At 55.6% G+C, this 15,336-nt stretch overlaps 5 protein-coding genes across 5 annotated transcripts; 2 read left to right on the forward strand and 3 right to left on the reverse strand.

Moving 5' to 3' along the window:
- Nucleotides 1–54: 54 nt before the first annotated feature.
- CHGG_07077 (uncharacterized protein) lies at nucleotides 55–2,544 on the forward strand (the record flags this gene model as incomplete). The annotated part of the gene is made up of 2 exons (XM_001224732.1): nucleotides 55–99; nucleotides 169–2,544. The coding sequence occupies 2 exons, from the start codon at nucleotides 55–57 to the stop codon at nucleotides 2,542–2,544; spliced, it is 2,421 nt and encodes an 806-aa protein (XP_001224733.1).
- A 655-nt stretch (nucleotides 2,545–3,199) lies between these two features.
- CHGG_07078 (uncharacterized protein) lies at nucleotides 3,200–4,188 on the reverse strand (the record flags this gene model as incomplete). Its single annotated transcript, XM_001224733.1, has 2 exons — nucleotides 3,200–3,694; nucleotides 3,826–4,188. The coding sequence occupies 2 exons, from the start codon at nucleotides 4,186–4,188 to the stop codon at nucleotides 3,200–3,202; spliced, it is 858 nt and encodes a 285-aa protein (XP_001224734.1).
- A 1,322-nt stretch (nucleotides 4,189–5,510) lies between these two features.
- CHGG_07079 (uncharacterized protein) lies at nucleotides 5,511–7,283 on the reverse strand (the record flags this gene model as incomplete). The annotated part of the gene is made up of 2 exons (XM_001224734.1): nucleotides 5,511–6,187; nucleotides 6,401–7,283. The coding sequence occupies 2 exons, from the start codon at nucleotides 7,281–7,283 to the stop codon at nucleotides 5,511–5,513; spliced, it is 1,560 nt and encodes a 519-aa protein (XP_001224735.1).
- A 1,778-nt stretch (nucleotides 7,284–9,061) lies between these two features.
- On the forward strand, nucleotides 9,062–11,833 carry CHGG_07080 (uncharacterized protein; the record flags this gene model as incomplete). The annotated part of the gene is made up of 6 exons (XM_001224735.1): nucleotides 9,062–9,184; nucleotides 9,256–9,393; nucleotides 9,451–9,561; nucleotides 9,830–10,022; nucleotides 10,282–10,556; nucleotides 10,616–11,833. 6 exons carry the CDS (start codon nucleotides 9,062–9,064, stop codon nucleotides 11,831–11,833), a joined length of 2,058 nt encoding a protein of 685 aa, XP_001224736.1.
- A 949-nt stretch (nucleotides 11,834–12,782) lies between these two features.
- CHGG_07081 (uncharacterized protein) lies at nucleotides 12,783–13,963 on the reverse strand (the record flags this gene model as incomplete). Its single annotated transcript, XM_001224736.1, has 4 exons — nucleotides 12,783–13,160; nucleotides 13,252–13,747; nucleotides 13,834–13,855; nucleotides 13,942–13,963. The coding sequence occupies 4 exons, from the start codon at nucleotides 13,961–13,963 to the stop codon at nucleotides 12,783–12,785; spliced, it is 918 nt and encodes a 305-aa protein (XP_001224737.1).
- Between the last annotated feature and the right edge of the window lie 1,373 nt (nucleotides 13,964–15,336).

Consider the following 15,336-nt stretch of genomic DNA (forward strand, 5'->3'; position numbering starts at 1 on the left):
CGCCTTTGGTGAGTCCCGGTAGCAGCGACGTACTTGGCAACGGGGATAACAACCATGAGGCCAATTGATCTTGCCAGCCGGTCAGGCGTGGCCCTGAAGGTGCGTATTTATTCAAATACCCAATATCCTGTCTCTCTTGCACCAAAACCCCGCTAACAAAATGCATAGAGGGCCTTCCATGCGCAACAACTCCGCCGAGTCGCTAGCACGCGACCATACTCGAACGGGCCCCTGCTGCCCCCGACCTACGACAGGCTTTACAACAAGTACTCCGAGGTCCGCCGGGTACTGGGCACGCAGCGGCTCACCCTCGCCGAGAAGATCCTGTACAGCCACTTGGACAACGTCGAGGAGTCGCTGCTCTCCGGGAACACCAACAATGGCCGCGACGTCCGCGGCAACGCCAACCTCAAGCTGCGGCCCGACCGCGTCAACATGCAGGACGCCTCCGCCCAGATGGCCCTGCTGCAGTTCATGTCATGCAACCTGCCGCAGACCGCCATCCCCGCGAGCATCCACTGCGACCACCTGATCGTCGGCGAGCGCGGCGCCGACGACGACCTCGCGGCCGGCGTCAAGATGAACCAGGAGGTGTTTGACTTCCTCGAGTCGGCTGCTAAGAAATATGGCATCGACTTCTGGCCCCCCGGAGCAGGCATCATCCACCAGACCGTGCTCGAGAACTACGCTCTTCCGGGTCTGATGATGCTGGGAACCGACAGTCATTCTCCCAACGCCGGTGGGCTCACAACCATTACCATCGGTGTGGGTGGTGCGGACGCTGTCGAAGCGCTCGTCGGTGCTCCCTGGGAGTTGAAGGCTCCTAAGATTCTGGGTGTCAAGTTGACCGGCCAGCTGAACGACTGGGTGTCCCCCAAGGATTTGATTCTCCATCTCGCTGGGCTGCTCACTGTGCGTGGAGGTACCGGTTATATTGTTGAGTACTTTGGGCCTGGTGTCGAGACGCTGAGCCTCACGGGCATGGCGACAGCCTGCAACATGGGGGCCGAGATTGGTGCGACCACATCCATCTTCCCCTACACCGAAGCGTCGAGCCGCTACTTGAAGGCAACCCGGAGGGAACAGGCCAGCAAAAATGCCGAGATATTCCAGAACTTCCGCGGCGTCGGTGCCAGTGCTGGTGAGGACGCTCTCTTCAGGTTCAAGGCCGATGAGGGGGCACAGTACGACCAACTCATCGAGATCGACCTCTCCAAGCTCGAGCCCCACATCAACGGCCCCTTCACCCCGGATCTCGCCACGCCGCTGTCCCTGTTCAAAAAGACGGTTCAGGAAGAACAGTGGCCCGAGAAGCTGTCTGCCGGTCTGATCGGCAGCTGTACCAACAGCTCGTACGAGGACATGACGCGCGTCGAGAGTATTGTGCGCGAGGCTGAGAAGGCCGGCCTCAAACCCAAGGCGGATTTCTACATCACCCCAGGTAGCGAGCAGATCCGGGCGACTCTCGAGAGAGACGGCACGCTCGAAACCTTCACCGAAGCCGGCGGCATCCTCCTTTCCAACGCCTGCGGGCCGTGTATCGGCCAGTGGAAGCGCATTGACGGCGTGGAGAAGGGCACCACCAACGCCATCCTCACCTCGTACAACCGCAACTTCCGCGGCCGCAACGATGGCAACCCCGACACCATGAACTTCCTCGCCTCCCCCGAAATCGTGACCGCCATGGCCTACGCGGGATCCACCACCTTCAACCCCATGACCGACACCCTCACGACCCCCTCTGGCGCCGAATTCCGCTTCCCAGCCCCGCGCGGTCTCGAGGGCCCTCCCACCCCCTTCGAGCAAGGCAAAGAAGTCTTCGCCGTCGCCTCGCAACCCCCCAACCCCTCCGTCCAGGTCGCCGTCTCCCCCACTTCGGAACGCCTCGCCCTGCTCGAGCCCTTTGACGCCTTCCCCGAATCCGACCTCACCGGGCTGCGCGTCCTCGTCAAAGTCACCGGTAAATGCACCACCGACACCATCTCGGCCGCGGGGCCGTGGCTCAAGTACAAGGGCCACCTGGCCAACATCAGCGCCAACACTCTCAACACGGCCGTCAACGCCGAGACGGGCGAGGTCAACGCCGCGTACGACCTCGACGGCTCCCGCACCACCATTCCCGACCTCGCCCTGCGCTGGAAGCAGCGCGGCCAGCCCTGGCTTGTCGTCGCCGAGCACAACTACGGCGAAGGGTCCGCTCGCGAACACGCCGCGCTCCAGCCCCGCTACCTCGGCGCCCGCGTCATTGTCTGCAAGAGCTTTGCGCGCATCCACGAGACGAACCTCAAGAAGCAGGGCGTCGTGCCGCTGACGTTTGTGGAGCAAGCGGATTATGAGAAGATCGGGGCTGGTGATGAGGTCGCGACCGTGGGGCTGTATGACATGTTGAGGAATGGCGGGCGCGGGGAGGTGAGCTTGAGGGTGACGAAGAAGGAGGGCGGCGAGGTGTTTGATGTGCCGGTGCGTCATGCGGTCAGTGAGGACCAGGCCAAGTTTATTCTGGCGGGGAGTGCGCTGAATTTGTTGGCGAAGGGGGGGCTTTGAAGTGGTAGTAGGAAGGCGGAGGAAGTGTAGAAGAGTTGTGTCAAATAGGTAGATTAAGACTGGGCGGTATACCCTGATGCTGCTGTCGTGGATGGTGGATGGTGGGAAAAATGGTTGGAATATGTAAAGAGCTTTTGTTTCCTGCTGTATTACTGATGCGCTGTCCATTGAATGATATAACATGGGTTTTATTGAAGCTCATTTCCCACCCAACTTTTGCTTTGGAAATGCGTGCATGGATTGCTGCTGGATGCCACAGCATACCTTGATTGGGAGTTTCCAGTGCTGATGGAAATCTCGTGGCAGTCGACAATATAAACCCTCCTCTTCCCTGAAGTAGTTATAATTTATATCCAATGGTATAGACATAATATAATCGCATTGGGTCGGTAGACTCACCAAATGTTCCCTGTTTAACGTTCATGAGCGGCACTGGTGGTGTTGCATTGTGACAGGGGCTCGGACAGCAACATTACCCATCGAAGCAGTTGAAGCATTTCGCTTCACTCCAACATCCAGCCATGCTAAATACAAAAAAATGATGGCCCAGTAAATTATCCTTCTTGTCGGTCTAAGAGCTCTCTTTGAGCACCGACGAGGATCAGCCCCGCGGAGGCCGATATGATAAATACGACCGAATTCTAACTCTCCGAGTCTAAACCCGTATGTTCTCTGTAATAGATGCTGTCCGCTCATTGAAGCCACGGCCTACTTGTCCTCCATTCCACTTCGCGCACACCATGCATCCTCTTATACGCCGCCGTGACCTCCGAAAATCCCACCCCCTCCAGCCTTCTCTCAACACGCAACGGGATACTCGGTACTCCCCGTTGCGCTCAGCCGTGACCCGCACCGGGCCCTCGCCGCCAGGTCCCCTAGTACGCACACGTTCCACACCCAAGACACCGCAACTCGCAAACTTGGTCCGCACCCACTCCAACGGCACATACCCGGCCATCTGCCAGTCGACCACGACAATCCGGTCCCCGTCGACGATGATGTTGGTCGGTCCGAGGTCGTTGTGCGCCAGCACAAACACCGAGCAATCCATCCCCAACGCCTCGCAGTCTCGCACTGCTGTTGGACGGCCTCGACACTGCCGTTGCGCGTCTCTTGCAGTGGGTTCATCCAGTTGCTGTCTGAGGCGGTCCTGGTGTTGGAGTTAAAGACCCTGATGTCGGCGCAAATTTGCGAGATGCGAGCAACCACGTACTCCTTTCCTCTTTCCGTCATATCCCATCACGCCTCGTTGAGGCGCTGGCCGGGTATGAAGGGCTTAACCAGGTAGGTTTTGCCCGCGTCTTCCACGTAGAAATGGACGGTATGAATGTCAAAACTGAGATGTTGTTGCTGTTTGGCGAGGGACGCCAGGGTTTCGGGTTCCCGCCGGGTCTCATCGGTGGCGAGCCGGATTTTGATGACGATCTCGTCGCCGAAGCTGAACACGGCCGACACGTCGCCCGCGTCATGGATCTGGCGGTCGTGTCCATCAGGGTCCCAGGGCCGAGCGGGCCGGCAACAGGCTGGGGAACTGGGGCCTCGGAAAGCGTGGAATACGACCCGTCGCCTGGGTTCTCCCAGAGGCAAACCCCCTCTCGCGGCTCTTGAGAGCGCCGGAGAATGTGCTTGCTTCCGATGAGCCATGAGTTGGCGTCGATCTGCTTGACTGGGTCTCTCACAGAGATAGGCGGTGTCATATCGGTTGATAGTGAAGGGAGCAGGCAGGGGAGATGTGGTGGACGGCAATCAACAAGTTGAGGTTCAGGTGAGAGACGAGATTGATTCAATTGGTTGGGGATCGCCGCCGTTAGTTGAGTGATTTCTGATCACCAACAGATAAACACATCAAAACCAAAATTGAAATTTAGCACACGACGCCATATTCACGGCCCCAGGTGGCATTGAGATCATATTATTCGAGCTTGTCTTGGTGAAAAGTGTAGTCCAAGTCTGCAAAGCACAGATGTATTCATGCCAACGAGCTATGTATCAGTTACAGCAATCGGGCCCCGCGGGTTGATGATGTTCCCATCATACAACAATACCCGATGGTGTTGGCTCGGTTAAGTTCTAGTCGATTAACTCCCTGCAAGACTTTGCTTGGCCCTTCGTTCTTGCGAAGCGGAACTAAAGTCGAATTAGGTTCTTTGATGTATTCCGTAAGATTGGCGACACGAAGTCGACTCGGAATGTTGCTTTTCTTGGATATAATCATCGAGTTGGAGTTGACTACCTAGGTAGGCTAACCGGTTCTTTTGTTCTATGTAGTTATTAGTAGTTCATACAATGCTGATACCATAGTGATTTTATTATCGGAAGGAAGTACTAGGGTTTTTAATAACTACAAATTCTTTAATTTCTCTCACTACGTAGCAAGGTTCCCCAGTTCGGCACAGGATTTTGACTTGTAAAGCAAACCACGCATCGCTTTTGGGTTCTGTCTCTTCTCGACATGTACATACTTTTTGGGTGCCAGATAAATCTTGGCGGCAGGCTAACTAATCTGCGTCAATATACCACAAAAACGAAAAAAATAAGTACAGATAAATTTCTTCTCTCTTGCTTCTTTCGCCTAGGCAAGCCACTCACCGTGCCATTATTGTATGTACGTAACCGGGGCTATACGAATATTTGCGAGGTCATTGCCCTCGGTAGCCGACCCCACCCCAGAAACACCTCCCGTTTGCATCTTCCATCCCACCACACCCGCCTAACTCCCCATATGTGTCAATAAAAACCCTATTTACTATTACTCCCAGCCGCAAGAAAGGCAAAACTGCTTTTGCCCCAGCGCCACACGCCAGTAATAAAAAAACAACCCCTTCGCCCTGAGCAAAATACTCAACAGCTAGCGGCAGCCGAGTAACAAAAAAATGGCTGCTCCCTCTCAAAGCAATGCGCCTTTACATGCAAGACCCACCACCACTGCACCGATCGCCTGCCTTGCCCTGTCCTGCTGCCTTACGCTACACGTTCCCGTCGAACTGCCTCATGGACTTCATTTGCGCGCCATTCAGCCCAGACACAATCACCAAGCCCGAATTGCCAACCCTCTTGCTCGTGACACAACCACCATTACTATTCCCATGTTTCCGCGTTTTCCTATCAGCCCCATTCCCGTACCCATTGGCCCCACCACCACCAGCCCAATCTTCATCCAGACCAGACGCAGAAGAAGCCGACCCCGCGCCGGTACCAGCACCAGCACCAGCACCAGCGCCAACCAGCGGCAGACCCCTCAACCGCTTCAGCACCCTCACCCACGCGGGGTTTTCGGCCATCTTTTCGGGCAGGGTCTCCTCGAAGGGGACTGCTCGCGCTTCGGCCTCGCGCTGCTGTCTCCGTAGCGACTGGGCGGCGCGGCCAAAGTTGGCCTTCCTGTTCCCGCGTGCCCGTATCTCAGCGAGCTTCGTGGCGTGCCAAGCCGCTGAGTGCTCCTGTGGCCAGTGGATGCGCGGGTCAATGTCTAGATACAGGGGCTCGTCCTGAGGTTGGCTTTGGGATGGGGTTTCTGTGGCCGTGCTAGTCGCGGATTGAGTTGGTGGTGGCGGCGGCGGGAGACTGGTGGGGGTTAGGTCTACTCCAGGAGGCGGCGAGGAGGCGTCTCGCTGGGTGTAGATGAGTGAGTCGAAACGGGCAGTGTCTATTTCCTTCGGTTTTGCGAATTGTAGGGGTTGGGTTTTGGTTATTGGGGCTGGCCGGATGGGGACATGTATCTTTCGAGCGGGTGGCTTCGAAGAGGTGATGCCGTTCGCTTGAAAGGACCCATAAGAGGTTTGGGCATCCAGCCTCTTCCCCTCGGGAGGTGTTTTATTAACCTTCCCGTTCGAGGGTTCCGAGGGCCACCGTGCCTTACCATCCAGCGATTCCGTGAGGGTAGTAGACGAAGCTGCGCTGCTCGTCTTCCTCCCAAAGTAGTCTTTCATCTCCCTGTCGGAAGACAATTCTGACACTTCGGAACTGCGTCGATGAGCATTCCCAGCAAACCCGTTCAGCCCGGAACTCGATTGCTCGGAGAGTACGCCCGAGGTAGCCTCGTCTGGCCCCCCGATAAATCGCAGATTAGAGACCTGGAGGGGTACCCTCTTCAAAGGAAGGTGCCTGAAGGCGGATTTCACCCCAGGCTTGGCCTCTTTCTCTCGCGCTTTACCTGCCTGGAAATGCAGGTTTGGTGCATGGCGACTAAACTGGGGGCTTCGGGCAGGCTCGAATGGTACCGCCCCATTCACTTTGGGTTTTGGCGAAAGTTTCTGTCGTTTCCTCCGGGGCTCTCCATCTTCAGGGGACCCAGGACTCTCCGGGGCCGAGTCGGCAGGGGGGCGAGGTGCTAAAGGCCGAGACGAAGGCGGAAAAATGTTGTGCTTCGGTGTTGGTTGTTGCGCGTTGAGTTGGGGCGGGTTCCCGGCGGTTTTGCGTCTCATGATTGGCCGGTCCTTGTCAGTTTCTGGCAACAGTTTTCTTGGATTTGTGGCTGACAGAGGCCGCAAAAGAGGATCTGAGGCGCCCGTTGGGGTCTGTGTCGCGCGGGTGCCATTTGTTTGGCCGGAATCCCAATTTTTGTCAGTTGGGGAGAGGAGCTGCAGATGCACCTCGCACAAAATCTGGCGGCTACCGTCGATTTTGGCGGCGCATCCCGTGAAGGAGCAGGGAACGATATTGAGCCCGGTCGAGTCATCATCAGACGTGTGACTTATAAAAGATGCGGTGGAATTGATACCAGTGGTTCTGGATGGCGACATCCTGACGCGACGAGAGCTATCGACGCCTGAAGATGCGGAGCTGGGAGAGGCGGCCCGCGATGACAACAACGAGTTGTCATGGTAAAGGCGGCGTCGCTTGGCTTGGCCTTCTTGGCCGGCAAGACAGCGCTTGCAGACCCAATCGATGCTATGGAATTCGGTCAATGGATAATTTATAGGGGTTTTAGACGATGATTCTTAATTGAAAAATCGTCTAGAGACCAAAAAGTGTTGTAATGAGGTAGGCGAGGCGAGGTAAGCGCAAGGCAGAGGGAATGAAATACGGCAGCGGGAAAATAGGCTACATGAAGGAGGGTGGGGGGGAATGTCGCTGCTCTGTATGGTTGGTGGCGGTCCAGCCGGCTCGACGTAACAGGGGATACAGGGGATGCAGGGGATAGAGGAGTTGGGCTGCGAGAAGTCTCGGACGCGGTTGTGGGGACTTGGGGGGGAAGGATCCATGGGAGGGTCGAAGGGAATACAAAATGCGGAGGGAGGATAGAGAAAAGCTTACAAGGACCCTTGTGGGAAGGGACGATGGCATGCAGAATGATAGCATCTGCCGCATTGGATGCACGTAAACAGCGGCTTGTCGAGTGCCGCTGGCTCTTTGCATCGTCTACAACGGGGCATTAGGAAGGTGGTCTTGAACAGCCTTGCGCCGCGTCCTGTGATTTGCAAGAGCCTGTTAGCGCCACTAGTCAGTTCAGCGTTCCAACCGAACGGTCGGGTTTGATTTTCAAAATCGTCACTGAAATCAAAATACTGGGCGTGTCTCAGGTCTTTTCAGTCATTGTCGGTCGTCATCCAGCGTAGCTGCAACGGTTTCGTGGTCCTGGGGCGACAGGCGACGGGAACTAGTCGCAAGGTCGAGGCTGGTTGCCTCTCCTTGCTCCTTGTCTACCACAGCCTTTGGGTCCGGCTTTGTGAAATCAATGAAAGCCAAACTCCGGGAAGTAGCAGCGTTTTCGACAAAAGTCTCAAACGTATTTTGATATGCCCGACCGCCATATACCCCATGCTACCGGCTGTCTTGAGGCAGCGTGTGGAAGCTGAGACTGGCGGCCGGGCGCGCCAAGACGCAACAGCCGTGTCGCCCGGAACCACAAAACCAGAAGAGCGCGAGGCTGTCGGACCTTTTACCAGTTTGCTCATCATTGACACCGTGCTTAGAGTAAGGGAATTGGAAATAATAATAGGAATGCGTACCTATGAGATGGGGATGATGGGGGAACACGAATCCCAAAGCCGACGTAGTTAGGCTATCAGCTCCTCGCTGCAGCCGCCCTTCGCTCGCCAGCCTTCAATCATCCATCCACCTACCGACCATGAGCGTGCGACTTCAAGCAAATGTAACCATATGGTGATTTTGCTGAAGCCACCACGAGCGCCTTTTTGTCGGCCCAAATGCAACGCAAATTGAGGTTCCTGGGTTGATCGTTGTGTGACGAATGGAGTTTGTACCCGGGCCAACAATTTCTCATTTTCTACCCGGAGGGGGAAGGGACAACAACACAGAGGCGGACCATTGCAGCCGAACTGTAGTGGCCCGTGCGCCAAGACAAGCTTTCTGAAGTGGCAGAAAGAATCACCGCCTACTGTACTTGACCTAGCGTGCCAAGAAAACTTAGAAATGACCCGCGATAACAGGTTGCGGGTTTGCGATAGCCTCCTTTTCGCGATTTCCCCTCGATAAGCGACGAGCCGACAACGACGGCGACCACGAAGCGCCTCTCCCAAGACCTCGAACACGGACCTCGACTATACGCCCCCCCACGATGGACTTTCTCAAGTCGGCTGTTGCCTCGGCGATGGCCAAGGGGCCGCCGTTCCCTTACAATTTTGGCGACAAAGTCGATCTCGACCCCTCCATCTGGACTCTTCACAACGGTACACGACGGGTATGCACTCGACCATGGCTACTCCGCCCGGGAGAGACATAGAGGACCGCTTGGCTGACTCTGGGTTGTAGGAAGACGGCTCGAATTGCAGCATCTTCTCGTTCGATATCACCACCAACCGTTCCGCCTTACCCCTTGCCAAGAACGCCCTGAAAAAGTTACGGACACTACGACACCCCGGCGTCATCAAGGTGCTAGACACAGTCGAGGTACGATGCGCATCCGGTAGCCGAGCATAGCCTAAGGCTGATAAATTTGAAAAAAAGACAGATTCATACATCTACATCGCAACAGAGCGCCTAGTACCTCTACGGTGGCATGTCAAGAGGAAGAGTCTCAGCCCCGAAACGGCGAAATGGGGTCTCTACAGCATCGCGGTGCGTCCAGTGGAACTCTATGGGATATTGAAAACCCCGGGCTTAGGCTAACGAGGAGGACAGAGAACAATCAAATTTATCAACGATGAGGCAGCGTCCGTTCATGGTAGTCTCAAAGTTGCCTCAGTCTATACGACTGAGAGCGGCGAGTGGAAGCTCGGTGGTTTTGAGGTACTCAGTAACGTCAAGGACGACGAGGCTGTAGTATATGTAGGACTCCGCCGCCCTGTATACGCCGCCAGCAAGGCTGATCATTAACCGAATATAGACCTACGGCAGTCTCGTGCCGGACTCGGGACGGTATACGCCGCCTGAACTAGCAAAGTCGGGATGGGATGCCATTAAAAAAGGTCCCCACTCGGCTGTCGACGCTTACGAGTTTGCCGCCTTGATCTTCGAGGTCTTTAACGGCACTTTCAACGGCAGCGATCAGGCGGGCCAAACCAAGAATGTCCCACCCAGTATGCAGTCGAGCTATAAACGTTTAACCAACGCCAACCCTCAAGGCGAGGCTTAGCGTTGCCCACTTCCTGGAGCAAGGCCGTCGCAACGGCTCATTCTTCGATTCGCCACTCATCAAACTTACTGACGGAATCGAAAACTTGGGTGTCAAGAGTGAGGAGGAACGGGAATCCCTTCCTAGAGTGAGTGTTTGATTTTTACTTCGCTGTTTTCGGATGTTGTATGTTGACGAATTCAGGGACTTGGAGCAACTTACAGACGACTTCCCCGAGGACTTCTTCAAGATGAAGGTGCTTCCCGAACTGCTAAAATCAGTAGAGTTCGGCGGCGGTGGCCCAAAGGCATTTGGAGTAGTCATGAAGATTGCCACCAAGCTGTCGAGTGAAGACTTTGAGGCAAAGATCACCCCCGTCTTGATTCGGCTGTTTGGCAACCCCGACAGGGCCATCAGAGTGTGCTTGTTAGACAACCTCCCCCTGATGATTGATCGCCTATCTCAAAGAATTGTCAACGATAAGATATTTCCTCAGATAGTGAGTTGGACCCTTCAGATCTGCCTGTTTCGTGCGGTAAGATACTTATCCGAGTCTAGGTTACCGGGTTCACGGATATTGCACCCGTTGTACGAGAGCAGACTTTGAAGTCTGTACTCACGCTCATTACCAAGCTCTCGGATCGGACCATCAATGGTGAGCTGCTGAGATATTTGGCCAAAACCGCCAACGACGAGCAGCCTGGCATCCGCACCAACACAACAATCTGTCTCGGCAAAATTGCCAAGTACCTTGGGACCTCCTCGAGGGGCAAGGTCCTAATCGCCGCATTCACGAGATCCCTTAGAGACCCTTTCGTCCACGCCCGAAATGCGTCGCTCATGGCGCTCGCCGTGACATCAGACTGCTTCTCCGATGAGGACTGCGCGGTCCGCATCGTGCCCGCCGTTTGTCCCTCGCTTATTGACAAAGAAAAGGTCATCCGCGACCAAGCGAGCAAAACCATCGACGTCTACTTGGCCAAGATCAAGAAAGCAGCGGCGGGCATGCCCGACTCCGTCCTCCCGCCCGAAAGCGCCGTGTCTGCCGCGGGCGGACCCAGGATGAGCACCCCCCAACCGGCCGAGTCAGCGGCAGCCTCCTGGGCGGGCTGGGCCATCTCCTCCTTCACGAACAAGCTATCCACCGCGGCAGGCGAGATTCAATCTTCCTCCACCCCCGTCAACGGCTCGGCGGCGGCGGCTCCCCCACAACGCCCCGCGACGACTTCCCAAACCCCCTCCACATCCTCTGCCTCCAACCTCCACCGCCAGGCCCTCAAATCCCCCACCCCCTCCGCCTACAAAGACCCCTTCCACGACGACCCCGCCCTAAACAACAACAATAACGACGACAACGACTTCGACAACGATGACGCGGCTGACGCATGGGGCGACATGGACGACATGGCCGATGAAGACAACGACAATGACGGTGCGGCGGGCTACTTCGCCGAAGCCAACAACAAACCCACCAAAACCACCACCACAACAACCACCACAACAACCACCCTCCCCAAACGAGACCCCAAGCCCACCAGCGCGAGCGCCAGCGCCACACCATTTGACGACGGGTCCGAGCCAGATTTCGCCGGGTGGCTAGCGGCGCAGGCACAAAAGAAGACCGGGGCGAAGGGGCTGCCCAAGGGGCTGGCCAAGACTGGCGGGACAGCGAAAAAGACGACAGTTGCGGCGAAGCCGAAGGCCGCGGCGCCGGCGAAGAAGATTGATATGAAGCCGAAGCAGACGGATGAGGATGACGGGTGGGGTGGGTGGTAGGTGGGTGGGTAGATAGGTAGGCGGATCGTGTTTTGAAGGCGATGGGTTGGTCTTGCTTGTTGTGGGTTTGTGGGGGCTTTGGGAAGAGAATATATCCCTGGCCGAGGTAGATAGGGGGTTGATGATATTTTGGGAGGGGAGGGGTAATGGTGGAGGAAAGTTGGATTTACAACGGCACGCATGGCGTTTGGCGCGACTGATTAGGTATAGAAGTGTTGTGTAGCCGGCTATTGAGCTATTGGAGATTTGTGAAATGAGATTAAATATCCCTCTCCTGAAGTTGACGGCAACCATGGAGCATAACTAGAGGAGAAAAACTACCTGAACCAAGTCATCGTCCATGAATAAATAACATCAAAAGAGTATAAAACCATTTGCATCGGCGGCTGGTGCCATGCAACAACCCATCTACAAATCATCCTAGCTGGCGATTTCCCACAACAGGGACATACCACCAATTCGCCCACAAAAGATACCGCTGAACATAGGGCTAAAACACATCTATTTAGATTACTGGCCACTGCTCCCACAGCGGCTTCGGGAGCGGGAAGGGCAGCGGGGCTGAGAGTGCGACTGGGGCCAGCCGGACCGGGGATAGAGGGGGGTCGGCCCTATGGTTTATGCCCATGGCCCACGCGTGCTCATAAGACAAGAGTGGAGCTGCGGCTGCGGGGGGAAGTCGCGGGGAAACCAGCATCCCCGATTCGTTCGGCTGTTGTTGAGCTGGGGGTCTGGTGGCAGGGCGGCGCTGCTGCGAGGCTCTGCGCACTGGGGCCCTGCGTTGCTGGCGTTGCTGGCGCGGTTGTGGTTGCTGCCGGCGTTGGAGCGCGTGGCGCTTCTGAGCTTGAGGCTGCTGCCCGGGGCCCATGCGGAATTGGGCGTTTTGGGCGCTGCTCTCGGTCTCGGACGTCTCGTCGGTCTCAAAATCGGCATCATCCTCGGACGGATCCTAGCGGGTCTCGGAATAGTCGTTGAGCGCGACGCAGACGGCGCCACGGTGGTGGCCGTTATACTGGCGGATGATCTGCTGCGTGTGTAGCTCCCACAGGCGCGCATAGTGATCGCTACAGGCCGTGACGAGGTAGGCGCTATCGGCGCTGAAGGCACAGTCCCAAACCCACCGTTGGTGGCCCGTCAGGGTGGCTTCGAGTGGAAAGGCGCGCGGCTCGGCGTTGGGGCCAGCCGGCTCCATCTCCTTGACCTCCCAGATTTTGGCGGTATGGTCGGCACTGCAAGTAGCCAGCTTCTTGACGTCGGGCGAAAGGAGGATACGGGTGATGTACTCCTTGTGTGCCGAGAAGTGAGTCATCGGGACAAGTTGGGTGCGCTCGAAAGCTTGGACAAGTTGCCAGACGAAAACATTACCCTTAGTCGGTCAGCTCGCGTAGCACATGGGGAAATAGGCAATCAGTCCATACCGCGTTGTTGGCCGCGCAGAGTAGAGTGCCGTCAGTCGCAACCGTGACACTCGACACAGAGACCTCTTCCTCGGGAATGAGTTGGTGGGCGCAGGTGTTCTCAGCCAAATCCCAGAGCCGAATGCTGCCGCTCCTATCGCAGCTGATAATCTCGCCCTGGTTCGGATGGATAACTACATCATTGACAGGGGATCCATGATCGTAGCTTCGCTGGATCACGCCGGTGCGAGTATCCCAGATCTTGACGGTGCCGTCCTCAGAGCTCGTGACCATCCATTTGCCATCGCAGTGAAATGCCACGCCTGTGATGTTGCCTGTGTGGCCCTCAAAGACAGAGGTGGGAGCGGGGTTCGTGGAGCGAACGTCGAACAGCTTTACTGTGTGGTTGCCGGCAGCCGCGAGGTGGCGCTTGTCGGGGGAGATACACAGTCGGTTGACCTGGGAATCGGGATGCTGAATGGTTCGGGAGCAGATTCCGGAGAGGGCCTCCCAGAACCTAGGAAAAGTGTTAGCAAAACTGCTGCCATTGATGAAATCACTTAAGGGTTTGGTTCGGGGCACGAGGTAATAGCATGGGCGTACCTAATGGTGTGGTCGTAACCAGCTATTTCGATGCATCAGCAATCCGCATTCCAGGTTTCTCGTGGGTCATAACAATTGCCATTAGGTAGATTTATAGGTTTGTCTTACCTGTGCAGAGGATGACCGACATTTTGGTGACAGCTACAAACCCATCGCTGGTTCCGTGGGCATTGAAAGAGTGAATTTTAAAGAAGCTAAGTTCAGTCGTGCACTGCCGATGTTATCACGTCGAGTGCTGGGCTGAGTCCGCCTTCGGAAAGTTCGCGACGTCCGGAGCCTTGACTTAGCGGGGCCAAATCCCCTGCCCATGCCCTGCATAGGAGGGCTTGGCAATTGAGCTGCTGTGGGGTTCTCGACCTTCTCCCAATTTGGGGCTTATTTCACCCATGGAACTCAGGCCATCCTAGGAAGCTTTGACTTGATCAAGATATTTCCTGCATCGAATGCTGGGCCATTTGAATTTTGGTCCATGCATTTTTTAAGTTATCAAACCCCTCCACTATTTTTCACTCTTTTATTTCATCCCAATTTTCGGGATCTTTCCTCATTTCAACGAGGTCTCAAGCCAGGCGAATGCTCATTTCTCCATGCCTGCTACCCACCCCAGGGAGGTAGCTATGGAAGGTAGGGAGGTAGCCTCTACTCAACTTCCATCGCACCTATTGGATCCATTTCGTGTTTCTCCTAAACTGGATCTTTCGCCTCTATTTTAAACCAACCCAAGTCGTTTCACCAACCTGCGAATACCCTTTTGGTGAGGAACATGGCGCTATGTTCGAGACTCGAACGTTGCATTCTCCTCGACCAGTGGTCGCCGGAATGAGCAAGTTGCATTTGTTGTGGAAATTGAGGCCATCACACTCCTCAGCTCTCACATTTCCCCCCCTAGTCAGCACACCAAAATGGGCTATGGCGTCCAATCGGCTTCGGCATACAGGCTCCGGCCTGTGGCCTGCTGATGCTGTGTCTCCCCCCGGTGGCCCTTCCGGGTGCCGATATCACTACGCAAGCCAGCATATTGGGGTTCAACATCTTGTTTCAGGGGATCCCGAATAGATCAGATCGCTTATGCTAGATTTAAGCTTGTGGTGGCCGCCGTTAAAAGTCCACGCAGGTCGATCGGGCCGCTGCAAGATCGGCCATGTTCGATCAAGCAATGTGACGACACAGTTCAGCCGCAAGGCGTGGAGCGGCAGCCATGTTCCTTCACTTACACAGGGTCCAGTGAGCTTTGTGATGCTGCGGTTTTCTATTTTCAGTCTCTACAAAGTAGCCTGCCCCCGGAATGAGAGCAACTCGAACATGCATATTTCGTAAGGAGGTAAATCTTTCAAACCGTGGACAACAACTAGCCCCGACTTCAACTCCCTGACCCCAGCGGGCTATTTGTCTGTATTCAATATCTCCAGCACTATAAATGAGCTGAAAATCACCTTTATGGGGTTCCCGTCGCTCATGGGTATACCAGGGCGAATCAGTACATGGGATCAATAACATCTCGGA

This window comes from Chaetomium globosum, genomic scaffold (genome assembly GCF_000143365.1).
Source record: "Chaetomium globosum CBS 148.51 scaffold_5 genomic scaffold, whole genome shotgun sequence".
NCBI lineage: Eukaryota > Fungi > Ascomycota > Sordariomycetes > Sordariales > Chaetomiaceae > Chaetomium > Chaetomium globosum.